Source organism: Orcinus orca, chromosome 8, assembly GCF_937001465.1.
Source record: "Orcinus orca chromosome 8, mOrcOrc1.1, whole genome shotgun sequence".
Lineage (NCBI taxonomy): Eukaryota > Metazoa > Chordata > Mammalia > Artiodactyla > Delphinidae > Orcinus > Orcinus orca.
Genome location: NC_064566.1, coordinates 50703549 through 50718592, shown reverse-complemented (window position 1 = coordinate 50718592; position 15044 = coordinate 50703549). Strand labels below are relative to the sequence as shown.

At 35.9% G+C, this 15044-nt stretch overlaps 1 protein-coding gene across 6 annotated transcripts in view; it reads left to right on the top strand.

Moving 5' to 3' along the window:
* Positions 1–15044, top strand: part of FCHSD2 (FCH and double SH3 domains 2) — a 295266-nt gene that overhangs the window by 147763 nt on the left and 132459 nt on the right. For all 6 annotated transcript variants that reach the window (XM_049714265.1, XM_049714263.1, XM_049714266.1 and 3 more), the window contains one exon: positions 388–516. In XM_049714265.1, the coding sequence (XP_049570222.1) occupies positions 388–516 (129 nt within the window). The remainder of the gene's footprint in view (positions 1–387; positions 517–15044) is intronic.

Here is a 15044-nt window from a genome sequence, read left to right as displayed (position 1 = left end):
GGGGGTGCTGATTTTTTTTCAAACTGTTTTCTAACTCCAGCAGATTTACCCAAGTCTTTGAAGATAAGGGACTTACTTAATTTGAGAACCTTTATCTTCCCATCATAATAAAATGAGCAAAACATTATGAAGTTCTCTCAAAAGCTTTGGAAATTCTTAAAGTGTAAATAACAAATATTTGAAAGCACTCTTACTGTGTCAAACAGTTCTAGTCACTGTTTATTTAATTCTTCAATAGTGTTGGAGAATTTTTATATGCATATAAATGTTTCTCTACATGGTCATCTTTACTCTTGTTGGGGAGCCAACTAAGAGTGGTATCCTCATATGTTTTTCAGTACAGTATCAGTTTGCACTGACTTTTTCTTTTCTCTTACTACGTTTTAGTTAAAAGCCCGGCGATCGGAGTGTAATTCCAAAGCTACCCATGCAAGGAATGATTATCTTCTTACATTAGCGGCAGCAAATGCACACCAGGATCGCTACTATCAAACAGATTTAGTTAACATTATGAAGGTAATACAGCCTTAATATCTGTGGTAATATTGTATCATTAAAGACAAAACAACTCATGAGTGACTGTTGGGTGTATGGGATTGAGTCTATACAATAGCAGCCAAGCTACCTCGCATTTTGTTGGAATATACTTGGTATTGTTTAGGTGACCTCTGTTTCATGTAATCTGAATTAATTTTAGTTTAAGAAAATGTTTAAAGCCAAATCATAGTAAAAGATTGTATTATTCCCTAGCAGCAGCAGATATTTACTGTATAGTGGTTATTAATATATGATTATTTTTTAAAAGCTTAGCTTTTTAAAATTTTACCATTTTATGCTTAATTGATAGGTAAACTTGTGCATTAATATTTTATGAGGTGCCTGTGGGTAAAACAAGAGCAAATGTAACTCGTAGTTATATGAAAATGTCTCTACCCTGAAATGTAGGGTTACAGTTTCTTGTATGACAAAATTCGATCTTGGTCTTTCTCTGTTTATACACCTATATGTATCTTTAACTTTAACTCAAGTAAAGGACAAAGGGTAGAGGAGCAGAAAACTTTTTTAACATGCTGCCAGGTTTGCCCTCACTGCTGATAGACAAGTTCTGCTTTGAATTGTATCTCATTCTCTCCTGTTGTCTCAAGGACCCAAACTTTTGATTATTCTATCTTTATTTTCAACCCATCCCTCTCAAATGTATTGTTCTTAATGACTGTCCAACCACATTGCTTTCATTGAATTGCTTGCTTTACAAATCAGAGGTGTTGAGAACGGGGTGCAGCAGGAATGGGCGCTCTTTTTTTTCTGCAGTGCCTCTGGAAAAGAGATAAACTCTGTCCAGAAACTACGAGTTCTTTCCTTGAAAGTAGAGACAGGACATTTACTGGAAACTTGGAAAAATGGAGGGATGGAGAGAGTAAAACTGAACTAAAAAGTATCGTATTGCAAAATTTTTTATTTCCTTTTTGTTTATTGTCTGAAATCCCCTTTCCTGGCTTCTATCCTGTTCTGACTTCTGCTGGTTAGGATACAGGTGGTAAGAGAGACAAGGGATTGTTTTGACATCCCAGATGAGAACTCTGCATACATTTTCCCATAAAATGTTGGACCTAAAGGTTTAGACATTTTAGTATCTTATTAGGTGTTACACAGTGCTTCAGACTTACAAGGACCAACTGGAGACTTGGCCTCCCAGTATAACCTGGTTTCTCTAGGGAAATATATATACTCAGTTTCAAACAACTCCTTTATTAAAAAATATTTTTAATACAGCTCACATTTAAGTTTGTAATTCCCCATATACCATCTGCTTATTACAACAAAGCTGTTAACTATATACTTTCCCCTTTGCATATTTTTAAATGAACACTGTATTAGTTTAAGCATCAGCAAAAATAAAATCTTTAATTTTTATTATTTTTTATTTTTTTATTTTTTCGGTACGCGGGCCTCTCACTGTTGTGGCCTCTCCCGTTGCGGAGCACAGGCTTAGCAGCCATGGCTCACGGGCCTAGCCGCTCCGCGGCATGTGGGATCCTCCCGCACCGGGGCACAAACCCGTGTCCCCTGCATCGGCAGGCAGACTCTCAACCACTGCACCACCAGGGAAGCCCCATCTTTATGTTTTTTAAATTGAATCCACAGCCAAAAAAGATCTCTTTCCTAAAACCCTATGGTCTTTTATACACCAGGAAAGGTACAGAATTATTTGGGGGACCTACCCCCTGCCAGGATCAAAGAGGAGGTTAATGGGCCTAGCCAGCAATCAGATTATGTATCTTTGAACTTACTTTGAAGTCCTTATGCACCTAGGCATTTGATCATCATTGGGTAGGTTATGCTTCAGATTACTCGTTGCATGAAACATTAGAGGGTATTGAAATGATTAAAAAAAAAAATAGAGGCAGGAGTCCCTCCTATCCCTTAAAAATAGGAAAATATATTCTCAATTTTCATGTTGTATGTGTTCATTCATTTTCTTCTGCATGCTTATTCATAGTCTGCAGTATTGGAAAACTCCCATTAATGCTGTTAGCTACTTAGTAAGTTTCTATCATTGAAATGACAGTGGTCCTTCAGCAGCTGTCTTGGTAAGGTCTATTTTCTGGATTTTTGTTAAAGTTATAATGCCTTAAGTAGAATCTTTTTTTTAAATATTTATATGAATAGCTTGGAAACAGGAGATTTGAGTCATTGATTTCATCATACACATTTAATAGTCACTTAGAGTGTAGTAGCTATGCTAGGCTTTGGGAAGAAGCAAAAATGAACAAGACACTCTTCTTATCCTCAAAGAGCTCAGTCTAGTCAAAGAGAGAGATACATAGAAATGATTACAAATTAGAATAATGAAATCACTTACTGCCAGAGGACCATGGTTAGTAGTAATAGCAGCTATATATTTTTTTTGATTGCTTGGTATTATCCTGGCATTATCCTGATCACTTTGGGCATATTATCCTATCTCATTTTCTTCTTTATCCTGGTTAGAGTATATGGTTCATTATTTAAATAACACACTAGCCTATAAATGAAATGAAATGAAATGAAATCCCAGCTCTGGATGAACCACTCTCTCTATATCTGCATCTAAGTAGCCAAGCACTGTTGAAGAAAACTTTTCAACAGAACAGATTCATGATTATAAATTAATGTAGAACCAGTATCAAATGGACCCTCACACTGCTCAGATATCCTACTGTATTTCCCTGGTTGACTTTCTCTACTATTTTCAACAATTTTTTCACCTTTTTCCCTTCTCAAATCTGACTTACCCCTTTTCTTTCACACTTAGCAAGTGGTCTTCCTAATTTACAGAGAAAATAGAAACCATTAAAAGGGAACTCCATTATGGTCCCATTACAGGCTTCATCCGTGTTCAAGACTCTTCCAAAGAGTCTCAATAACTATCTAAAGATGACTGTTTCACTTCAGCTTTGGATCATATCTCATTCCCTCCTGCCTTCTCAGGGATTTATTAAACAATTGATTATTTTTTTCCTTATATTTCTTGGACGTTCTATTCTTACATTAACAGTTGATAGGATCTTAGTGATGACAGCCCTCAGTATGTCTTGTGTTACTCCTCTAATCTGGATTAATTGCCCTCTGTGTCTCATGTAATGCAGTTATTCTGGGACCTTCCTTTGTCTCTCTCCTATGTTGGATCTCCAGCTGTCTGTATCACATCTTTTTTCTTGGTTTACTTTGTTCTTTGGTGGAATATCCTCCAGTATTTTCTTGAGAAACTGGGCATGGGAGGTAAGTTTTTTGAGATACTGTGTTATAAAGATGTCATTTTTCTGTGCTCATACTTGGGTATAGAATTAAAGGTTAAAAACAATTTTTATTCAAATGTTGAAGACAATTCTTTGTGTTTTCTTGTTTCCTGTGTTGGTACTGAGAACTCCAAACCATCTGATTCTTCATTCTTCATATCTGATCTAGTGTTTTTTCTTTTTAAAAGCTTATGAAATATTATCAATATGTCCTTTGATTCTTAAATTAATTCTTCCCTTTTTTCTCTTTCTAGAATTCTAATTATTAAGATGTTGGACTTAATTATTCTGGAATTCTAATTATTAAGGACTCCTGGCCTAGTCCTTCAAATTTCTTTTTTCTATTATTGTTCTTTGTCATTATGCTCTACTGTCTGGGAGACCTCTTCAGCTTTATAGTTCAACTCTTTTATTAAGTTTTTAATCTTTTAAACATGGTTTTAATATCCTTTTGTTCCCTGAATGTTCTTTTTTTATAACAGATTTTTGTGCTTTATCTTCTCTTTTTAATTCTGGTGGTCTCAATAACAGAATTTATTTTAAAGTTTTCTTTTCCGTGCATAGTCTCTCTTTTAGCCTGTGGGTAGGACTTGTCAACTTTGAGCTTCACTGTAGGGTGTTCTCGTGGACCATTTGTAGGGGAAACTGTAATGTCAGTATCCTTGTATCTCTCCTCTTGAGTTGGTCAAAACTCCTTCTTTGCTCCCTTCATCATTTCTTCAGATCTCTTTTCTTGTGTTGTTTGCTGAGGAAGACTTCCATGATCTCCTTAACCCAGTTACACTCCCACCCAATATGATGGTCTCATAAAATGGTTTATCTCATCTTTGAAGTACTTAACGTGGTTGTAGTTTTACCTGTATCTGTGTGATTATGTGATAAATGCCTTATCTCCCACTTAACTATACATTCCATGAAGGCAACGATTATGTCTGTATCACTTGAGACTCCATCCTTGCTACCTAGTACAGTGTTTGATTACTAATATGTGCTAAATGTTTGTAAATTAATACATATTGAAGAATGAATGAATGAATGAGTGAATGAAGAATCAATCTCATTTTAATCCTTGCAGGATGAATCATTCCCATTTTACATATGAGGAAACTATGACAAAGCCTGTATTCAACTCTGGCAGGTCTCTCTGCCTTCAGAGCTGGTGCCATTAGCTCTTTAAATAATACCAGCTTATTGGACTTATTTCCTTTTTCCTTGTTAAATGTGGGATAATCCTGCACTATCTTATCTCCTTTGGCTTCTGTGAGGAGCAAATGAGATAATGAAGAGTGTTTTTGTTAATTTTGAAACTTGTTTATACACGTTATATATTGTCCTATTAAGTAACAGAAATTCTATTATTCTGTTTTAAATAAATCTTGTTTTCGAGGAGGGGGAGAGCATAGAAGAGACCTCAGATGCTTGGGAGTGAGAGTGGAACAACTGTTTGGGTGTCTAACATTGTTGGGTTCTCTGTCTAGGTACCCAGAATACATTATTTCATTTAGTTTTCATAACATCTTTCAAGGTAAATATCATTATCCCTGTTTTACAGATCAGATAGTGGAGGCTCAGTGAGGTTCAGTTAATGTATATAATAGCCAGGACTTAAATCAAGGTCTCTGTAACTTCATACCCTGTATTCTTTCCTAGATTTCATGCTGTGTTCTTTTCTACCTACCATTCCAATCTTCTTGTTGGTAAAATTTAGTATAATAAGTGGTAGCATACTATAAATATCATAAATTCTGAGAGAACTGTAGAATAAAATTAACAATTGAAAATGGCAGATTGTCCCCTGTTCTAATTATTCTAAAGAGTAAGATCATGTCATTTTCTAAATAAAGTATTTAGACAGGTTCTCCAAGGAATATTTTGTATTCCTTATGCCAGTACTGATTAGCGTGGATACTAAATATATTACTCTGTGTCTGTATATTATCAGGCAAGTTTTTTTCAAACTCGAAACTAAAACAACAATGACAAAAAACAAAAAACTATTGCTAAGCCATGGAAACCAGATAACTGATTTCATCAAATCTATAGAAAGCAGTTCAGCTGACTGTTGGGAGGTAAGGTAGTTTGTTCCTCAAATGTTCCTTTTTTGTAGTGTATTCTTGTGCAATATATAAACTGATATTTTTACTTTTAGAAGCTTGTGGAATATTTTCTTAGTGGTTTGGATGAGGAAGGATGAAGTATAATGTATCATACTAGAAAAGGGAACAAATGTCAATCTAATGAAAGACTTTTTGAAAAGCTTAACACTAGGACCCTATCTCTAGACAAATGTTTAGTGGAAGCTAAACATATCTGGACTACTTGATAATTGGGCAAAGTAATAAAAGGTGAACATCTTTATATGTGACAAATATAGAAAATATGATAATATGGCATATCTTTTACAGACATTTGTCTTGGTTAAATGAAGAGAAAGTCATTATTGGTATCCAAGTCTTTTATTTTTAAGGCTTTTCTGGCTAAAGCACTAATTATTCCGAAAGTCTTCTTCATTCTCGTGTAGCATTTTTAACTCTCATCTTCTTGATTTTAAGTCATAACTCTTCTGGTTTCCCTGCCATCTCTCTAGCTGTTGTGCTTCTGACCCACCTAGTAATGTTTGTTAACTTAACAAATTAACATGGAAGTCCCCAAATCTCAAGATTGGCTCTCTGCTTCTCTTACTTTACATACTCTTTCTTTCAGAGAGTAATTATTTGGCTCTATTTTTATTAATATTGTATGATTCTCAGATCTGTATGTAACCTTGCCCTTATAATTATCCATATGTTTGCCTTTCCTTCAGTGGCTGAAACTTTCTAAACTAGAGGCAACGCTGTTTCCCATTGTTCCCTTGAATAAGTACCCCCTTCTAGGTTTCAGGTGACAACTGCTGACAACAGGTGCACTGTCAAATACAATAGTCCTTAGGTACATGTGGCTATTTAAAATAATTAAGTATAAGTAAAATTTTTAATTCTGTTCTTCAGTCACAATAGCCACATTTCAAGTGCTCAAAAGTGACGTAGGTAGTGGCTACCATATTGAACAGTGCAGATATAGAATATTACCATCATCACAGAAAGTTCTGTTGGACAGCAGTGGACTAAAGCTTATTTAGTTTTTGCTTGTTTTCCTCCCTTCCTCCTTTATCTGGCTATCAATAACACTGATGATCATTTTCCCCAATAACCATAACCATGATTGTATTCGTATTATTTCAGAATTAATTGCTTCTTCATTTGCACTGTATACCTTGAAATCAAACAGAGGTTGGCAAACATTTTCTGTAAAGGGCCTAATAGTAAATATTTTAGGCTTCTCTATCACAACCACTCAACTCTGATGTTGTAGGATAGTCATTGACAACATGTAAACAAATAAATGGCTGTGTTCCAATAAAACTTTATTTATAAAAATAAGCATCAGGCTGGATTTGGCCCACAGGCCTTAGTTGCAGACCCTTGGTATAGAACTTTAAAAACTATATATGAAAATTTCTAAATATATAAATACATTCAAAGAAAAATTAAATGAATACCCATTAACTCACCACTCAGCTTCAGAAATGAAACTCTGCTAATAAAATGGAAGCTTCCTGTATGACTACTCCCAAAACATCCCTCTCATCCACCACGTTGTAACCACCACTCTGACAATATATTGTATTGTCTTAGATGGTATTGTACCCTGTAATATTCTGCAACTTGCTTTTTTCCCACTGAACATTATATTTCTTGAAATTCATCAATATGGATTTTTAACCTTATTAATTACCATTTTGCTATTTAGTATTTCATTGTCTATGTATCGTAAATTACTTATCCATTTTCTTAGCTGAAAGTTTAGTTGTTTTGGTTTTATTTTTATAAACAATGCTGCTATCAACATTCTTGTATGTGTCTCTTGGTGTATTTATGCAAGAATTTCTTAAGGAAATATCCATAGGAGTGGTGTGTATTAGCAGCTTTACCAAAGAGGGCCAGATTGTGTTACAGCACTTTTTATTATACCTTTTAATACTGTTAGTGTGTTATGTTAAACTCAGCAAATATTTGAGTGTATATTTGGTGATACGCATGGTGATACAGAGATAAATTGGACATGAGCCATATGAGCAGTGAGCCAGAAACAAGAAGGTTATAATTCTCTAGAGCAGCCCCTAAAGGGTATATGGAATATGAGGTGATGCATCCTTTCCCCTGCTATATTGTTTATATTATGGTTGGCTCCCTGTGACACAAAATATTAGGATACTTCTTGGCCATTTTTACCAAACTTCTAAAGTGGTGATTTTAAAATATTTTTAGCAGTTGAACAACTGCTACAGACTCCTACATGGAATCCATATACATAAAGCAGATAAAAGGGAAGCTTTTTTTAAGTCAACTTTATTAAGGTATAATTAACATACAATAAAATGCATCTATTTTAAGTATACAGTTGGTTGAGGTTTTTAAAAATATTTGTTTATTTATTTATGGCTGCATCGGGTCTTAGCTGCAGTACGTTGGATCTTTGTTGCGGCATGGGGGATCCTGTGCTGTGGCACACGGGCTCCTTGTTGCGGCGCTTGAGCTTCTCTCTAGTTGTGGCACGCAGGCTCTCTAGTTGTGGCACACATACTCAGTAGTTGTGGCGCATGGGCTTAGTTGCCCCATGGCATGTGGGACCTTAGTTCCCCAACCAGTGATTGAACCAACATCTCCTTAGAAGGTGGATTCTTAACCACTGGACCACCAGGGAAGTCCCCAGTTGGTTGAGTTTTGACAAGTATATATACCCACGTAATCATTTTCATAATCACAATCAATATTTAGAATATTTCTACCCCCCAAAACTTCTCTCTTGCTCCTTTGCAGTATATTCAGTTTGTATCACTATATAACAGATTGACACAGACTTAGAGACTTTAAACTAACCCCATTTATTATCTCACAGTTCTGTAGGTCAAAAGTCCAGGTGGGCTCAGCTGGGTTCTCTGCTTAGGATCTCACAAGACCAAAATTCAAGGTGTCACCTGCTCTGGGTTCTCATCTGGAGCCTCTTGAGGAGAATCCAATTCGAGGATCATTCAAGTTGTTGGCACAGTCCTGTTCCTTGTGGTTATAGGACTTAAGTCCTTTTTTTGCTTACTGGCTGTAGGCTGAGGGTCACTTCTCAGCTCTTAGAAGTTATGCTCAGGTCCTTTGCACATGACTCCCTTCATGTCCAAACTGGCACAGAATCCTTTTCAGTTTTTTTCAATCTCTGCTTTCTCTTTTGCTACTAACTAGAGAAAATTCTCTGCTTCTTAAGGGCTTTTGTGAATAGATTAAGTCCACCAGATAATCTCCCTTTTACTATGTAACATAACATAATTGTAGGAATGATGTCTCATAGTCATGTGTTCTGTCCACACTAAGATTTTATAAGGGCAAAAGACATTGGAATCATCCTATAATTCTGCCTACCTCAGCAGTCTTGCATATATTTTGTTAAATGTATTCCTAAATATGTCAGTGTTACTATAATTTATGTTTTAATTTCATCTTTCAATTCTTTTTATTAATATTTAGAAATACAGTTGATTTTTACATATTGACCTGTCCAGTTGCTGTGTTACTCTGCATAACAGATTATTGTAAAGTTTAGTGTCTTAAAATAGCATCAGCATTTATTCTGCTCTTGAATCTGTACTTTGGGTAGGGCTCAGAGGGGTTAATTTGTCTCTATACCATTCCATAGCAGCTAGAGCAGCTCAAAGGCTAGGGGCTGAATTCTTCTGAGAGCTTACTTTCTCATATGTTTGGTGATTGATGCTCCCTATTGGCTGGGACCTTGCTGGGGCTATTGGCTGGAGCTGCTGCACTTGGCTTCTCTGTGTTGCCTGGGCTTTCTCACAGTGTTGTGTTTGGGTTCCAGAGACAAATATATGAGTGAGGCAGGGAGGCTGACCAGACACAGGTAAAATTGCCTTTTATGAAATTGTCTCAGAGGACATAGAGTCTTCTGCATTCCATTCATTGAAAAAGTTACAAAGTTCTATCCAGTGTCAAGAGGGATTGATGGGATAGATTATACTTCTTAATGGGGGGGGAAGCGGGGGAGGAGGCAAAGTTATGGAAGAACATATAGCACCAGAAATATTGCTGTGGCTTTTTTTGCAAATGCAGTCTGCCATATGACATTGTATCCTACTGTTCCTAATTTCACTTATTAGTTCTAGTAGCTTTTTTGTGGATTCTTTACGGATTTCAGTGATCATGATCATGTCAAATCAAATATAGTTTACTTCTGTCTTTCTAATCCACAAATCTTTTTATTTCTTGCCTTATAGCATTGGCTAGGATTCTTAGTATAGTGTTGAATAGAAGTGGTAAGAATGGACATGCTTGCCTTGTTCTGAGATCTTTTGGGGAAAGGAAAGTGAGAAAACTGACTTTCTAATTATTCTGGTAAAGTATACATAACATGAAATTTACTATTTTGACCACTTTTATATGTATAGTTTGGTGATGTTAAGTACATGCACAATGTTATGCAACCATCACCACTATCCACCTCCAGAACTTTTCAATCTTCTCAAACTGAAACTCTGTACCTGTTAAACAATAACTCCCCATTCTCCTGTATCCCCCTGGAAACCACAATTCTACTTTCTGTCTCTACGAATTTGACTACTGTAGGTACCTCATATAAGCGGAATCATACAATGTTTGTCCTTTTGTGTTTGCTTTATTTCACTTACCATAATGTCTTTAGGTTCACCCATGGTATAGTACATGTCAGAATTTCATTCATTTTTAAGGCTGGCCTTTTATTTCCTTTGTTCTGTATAGCATACAATTGTAAGTGCCTCTTTACCAAAGAAGTGAGATGAGTACATTGTGAATCCTTGCTGCTGGGGATCTTAAAATTAGAAGTAGAACTAAGACCTCCACAAAAGTAACTACAATCTAAGAGCATGTAAAAATAATAGCCATTATTTATTAAGCTCTTATTCTATACAGGCTTTACATTCATATTATCTCATTTAATCCTCAAGGCAACCCTATATGTGCATGAATACCTTCCTTCCAATTATGTGGTTCTATGAATGCAAATGGTTCAAATAGGTATAGGCCATCAGATCTCACTGGAATATAAGATTCCTGAGAGCAGGTTCTTTGTTTTGTTCCCTGTTTTATACCTAGCACCCCAAATTGGTGTTGAATGTATAAGGAGGGAGCAGTTGCAGTGGTCTTTCTTTGTGGAGGACCTTTCTTCATAGAAGAATTAGCATCTTAGGCCTTATGGGGAGTAGGATGTATGGTGGCAGAGAATGTGATTTCACAGGAATGGACTCAAATGAGCAGGGGAGTGAAAGTGATATACAGCAGAAATCACTGGTTCCATTGCTCTTGGGGAGAGGCATGAGAGTACTTGGTAAGAATGCTAGCAATAGAGGTTTTTTTTGTGGTTGTTGTTTTAATTTAATTTAATTAATTTATTTTTTATACAGCAGGTTCTTATTAGTTATCTATTTTACACATATTAGTGTATACATGTCAATCCCAATCTCCCAATTCATCCCACCACCACCACCATACCCATCACTTTCCCCCCTTGGTGTCTACACGTTTGTTCTCTACATCTGTGTCTCTGTTACTGCCTTTCAAACCAGTTCATCTTTACCATTTTTCTAGATTCCACATATATAAGTTAATATACGATATTTGTTTATCTCTTTCTGACTTATTTCACTCTATATGACAGACTCTAGGTCCATCCACCTCAGTACAAATAACTCAATTTCATTTCTTTTTATGGCTGAGTAATATTCCATTGTATATATGTGCCACATCTTCTTTATCCATTCATCTGTCGATGGACACTTGGGGTGCTTCCGTGTCCTGACTATTGTAAATAGTGCTGCAATGAACATTGTTGTTCATGTCTCTTTTTTTTTTTTTCATGTCTCTTTTTGAATTATGGTTTTCTCAGGGTATATGCCCAGTAGTGGGATTGCTGGGTCATATGGTAGTTCTATTTTTAGTTTTTTAAGGAACCTCCATACTGTTCTCCACAGTGGTTGTATCAATTTACATTCCCACCAACAGTGCTAGAGGGTTCCTTTTTCTCCACACCCTCTCCAGCACTTATTGTTTGTAGATTTTCTGATGATGCCCATTCTAACCGGTGCGAGGTGATACCTCATTGTAGCTTTGATTTTCATTTCTCTAATAATTAGTGATGTTGAGCAGCTTTTCATTTGCCTCTTGGCCATCTGTATGTCTTCTTTGGAGAGATGTCTATCTAGGTCTTCTGTCCATTTTTTGATTGGGTTGTTTGTTGTTTTAATATTGAGCTGCATGAGCTGTTTATATATTTTGGAGATTAATCCTTTGTCCGTTGATTTGTTTGCAAATATTTTCTCCCATTCTGAGGGTTGTCTTTTTGTCTTGTTTATAGTTTCCTTTGCTGTGCAAAAGCTTTTAAGTTTCATTAGGTCCCATTTGTTTATTTTGTTTTTATTTCCATTACTCTAGGAGGTGGGTCAAAAGAGAACTTGCTGTGATTTCTGTCAAAGAGTGTTCTTCCTGTGTTTTCCTCTAAGCGTTTTATAGTGTCTGGTCTTATATTTAGGTCTTTAATCCATTTTGAGTTTATTTTTGTGTATGGTGTTAGGGAGTGTTCTAATTTCATTGTTTTACATGTAGCTGTCCAGTTTTCCCAGCACCACTTATTGAAGAGACTATCTTTTCTCTTTGTTATATCATTGCCTCCTTTGTCATAGATTAGTTGACCATAGGTGCGTGAGTTTATCTCTGGGCTTTCTATCCTGTTCCATTGATCCATATTTCTGTTTTTGTGCCGGTACCATATTGTCTTGATTACTGTAGCTTTGTAGTATAGTCTGAAGTCAGCGAGTCTGATTACTCCAGCTCCGTTTTTTTCCCTCAACATTGCTTTGGCTGCAATAGAGTTTTTTTAATGAAGCTGAAAAAACTTTGACCTTGGGAAAAAATTCTAAAATGACTTTAAATTAGCTCTTTTTAAAAATTTTAACCAAACAGATTAGAATGTGAATATTTGACTATTTATTATCTTAGCTTTTTATGCAGTTTTCTATGAAGTATTATATTTTTCCATTAAATTTAATTTTTTTTTTTAGTGTAAGGCCACTTTCATATGTTAGAAATGTTGAATTATTTTTGCTGACTGGAAATGTAGACTTCGGTTTTGATTGGTCTTCCTAGATTCTGTAACATATTTACTGTTGGTTAAAAACTTGAGGGTAGTGGACATTGATGGTATTAGCTTTGGGGCTAAGAAAGGAAGTGATATGTGAACAGACAAAAGCTTCAACTTTCTTAGCCATTTATAGCTTTAGAAAGTTTTCTTTTTTGGTCAGTCATTTATCAAGACCTTTCCCTATTGTTTTTCCTTTTCAAGCTATTTTGAAAAGGCACATAGTGTTCATTTTTCTGATATTCTGGTGGCTTTTGATTCTGATTCTCATGCTGATGTAAGTATGTCACAGAATATAATAGAGATTATATTCTGTCCCTGAGGTACTTAGTCACAGTTTAAACACCTGCCCACAGACAGGTGTTTTTCTGAACGTAGTGCCCTATTCCTGTGTTTGAGGGTCAGGCCTCACTTGTGTGCACTTGGTGATGTTTTACCTAGTGTAGCCAATGTGTAGGTTTTAAGTTTCATTCAGGAAAGCATTTAAACTTAAACGTTGTATTTCTTTATCACAAATAACATGCATAGAGTTTGCTGAACTCCATTTTCAGACATGACTTTATAATATCTGCCTTAAATGCATGTCAGGTCATTTTAATAGTTTTCTTATTAAATCAGTCAATTGACACATACCTTATTTTCTTGATTCTAAGGTTCAGGTTTTTAAAGAATCTTTTAATGTTTTCAAATCAGTGATACTTCTTATATTCTGTGGTTTCTTAAAGAAAAAGGAAGATAATTTTTCCTAAATTTCCAATTCGTACAAGGCACAGAGGAAGAAGTTAAAAAAAAAGTGATTAAACAGTCTACCCTCAAAAAATTAAGACAAAGACTGGTCTTTGTCTCTTTCTTTCTGTCTCTCTTTGTGTTTCTCTCAGACACACTTTTGAAAGTTAACTGACCATACAAGGTGGTAAAACCTAGATGCCAGTCACCTTTTCTGCATAATCCATTAATCTGCTTTTTATTCGCAAGATAAACATTTCAAAGCCAAATGAAATGAAATGATTCTAATGTGATCCAAGGAGTAATTCCGTAGATGAAGGTGTAATAAGCACTGGGATGCAGTTTATTCTCTCATAACGTTTTGAAGGGAATAAGTAGACTATTACTGTTGTATTTAATGTTCTGCACCAGAAAGTTCAAGTATTAACTTTAACAAGTGAGAATGAGGCTAAGTGGTATTCCAGGTGTGCTATTTGATATTGATCTTAAAAGCTGATAATAGGTAATTATCAGCTTATTATACACGTATACATATGTACACACACACGTGTGTAATAAAATATATACACGTATACATATGTACACACACACGTGTGTAATAAAAATCATGTTTTTCATGTAAGATGAATCCTTGGACGAGGCCTTAAAGTCATTATCCATCGATTTTATTTATTTATTTATTTATTTATTTTATTTCGGTTGCACCGGGTCTTTGTTGCAGCTCGCCAGCTCCTTAATTGTGGTACACATGCTCCTTAGTTGCAGCATGTGAACTGTTAGTTGCAGCGTGCTTGTGGGACCTAGTTCCCTGACCAGGAATCGAACCTGAGCCCCCTGCATTGGAAGCGTGGAGTCTTATCCACTGTGCCAACAGGGAAGTCCCACCCATCAATTTTTGAAGGGAAAACTAGCTGGTCTTGGTCTTTGCTTTTGTAGCAACATCTTTTAACATTACTATTATAAAACCATTAAAGCGCCAAGGAGAAGTAGTGGTCAGAGGATGAATCTCAGGTACATAGAAGCACAGCTGGATCCCTGGAGTGAAGGTGACTGGTCAGAAGCATTTTGACTTCTCCAAGCAGGCCTTATGTTCATGGAGTAGTTCATGGCCTTTAATACTGTCAGGAGCAGTAGAAAGTTTCAGGACTTTCTGGAATGCCATCGCAGCACTATTATTTAGGAAATCGGAATAAAGCCTCATTTAGGAAATGAAAATTTATCCTCTATCAGTATAGTTGGAGATAAATATTATTTGGCAAGAAGGGCTCCCATTCAGGAGGGAGCCCACTGAGAGACCTGTGCCACAGTTATTCTAATCCTACCTGTTGC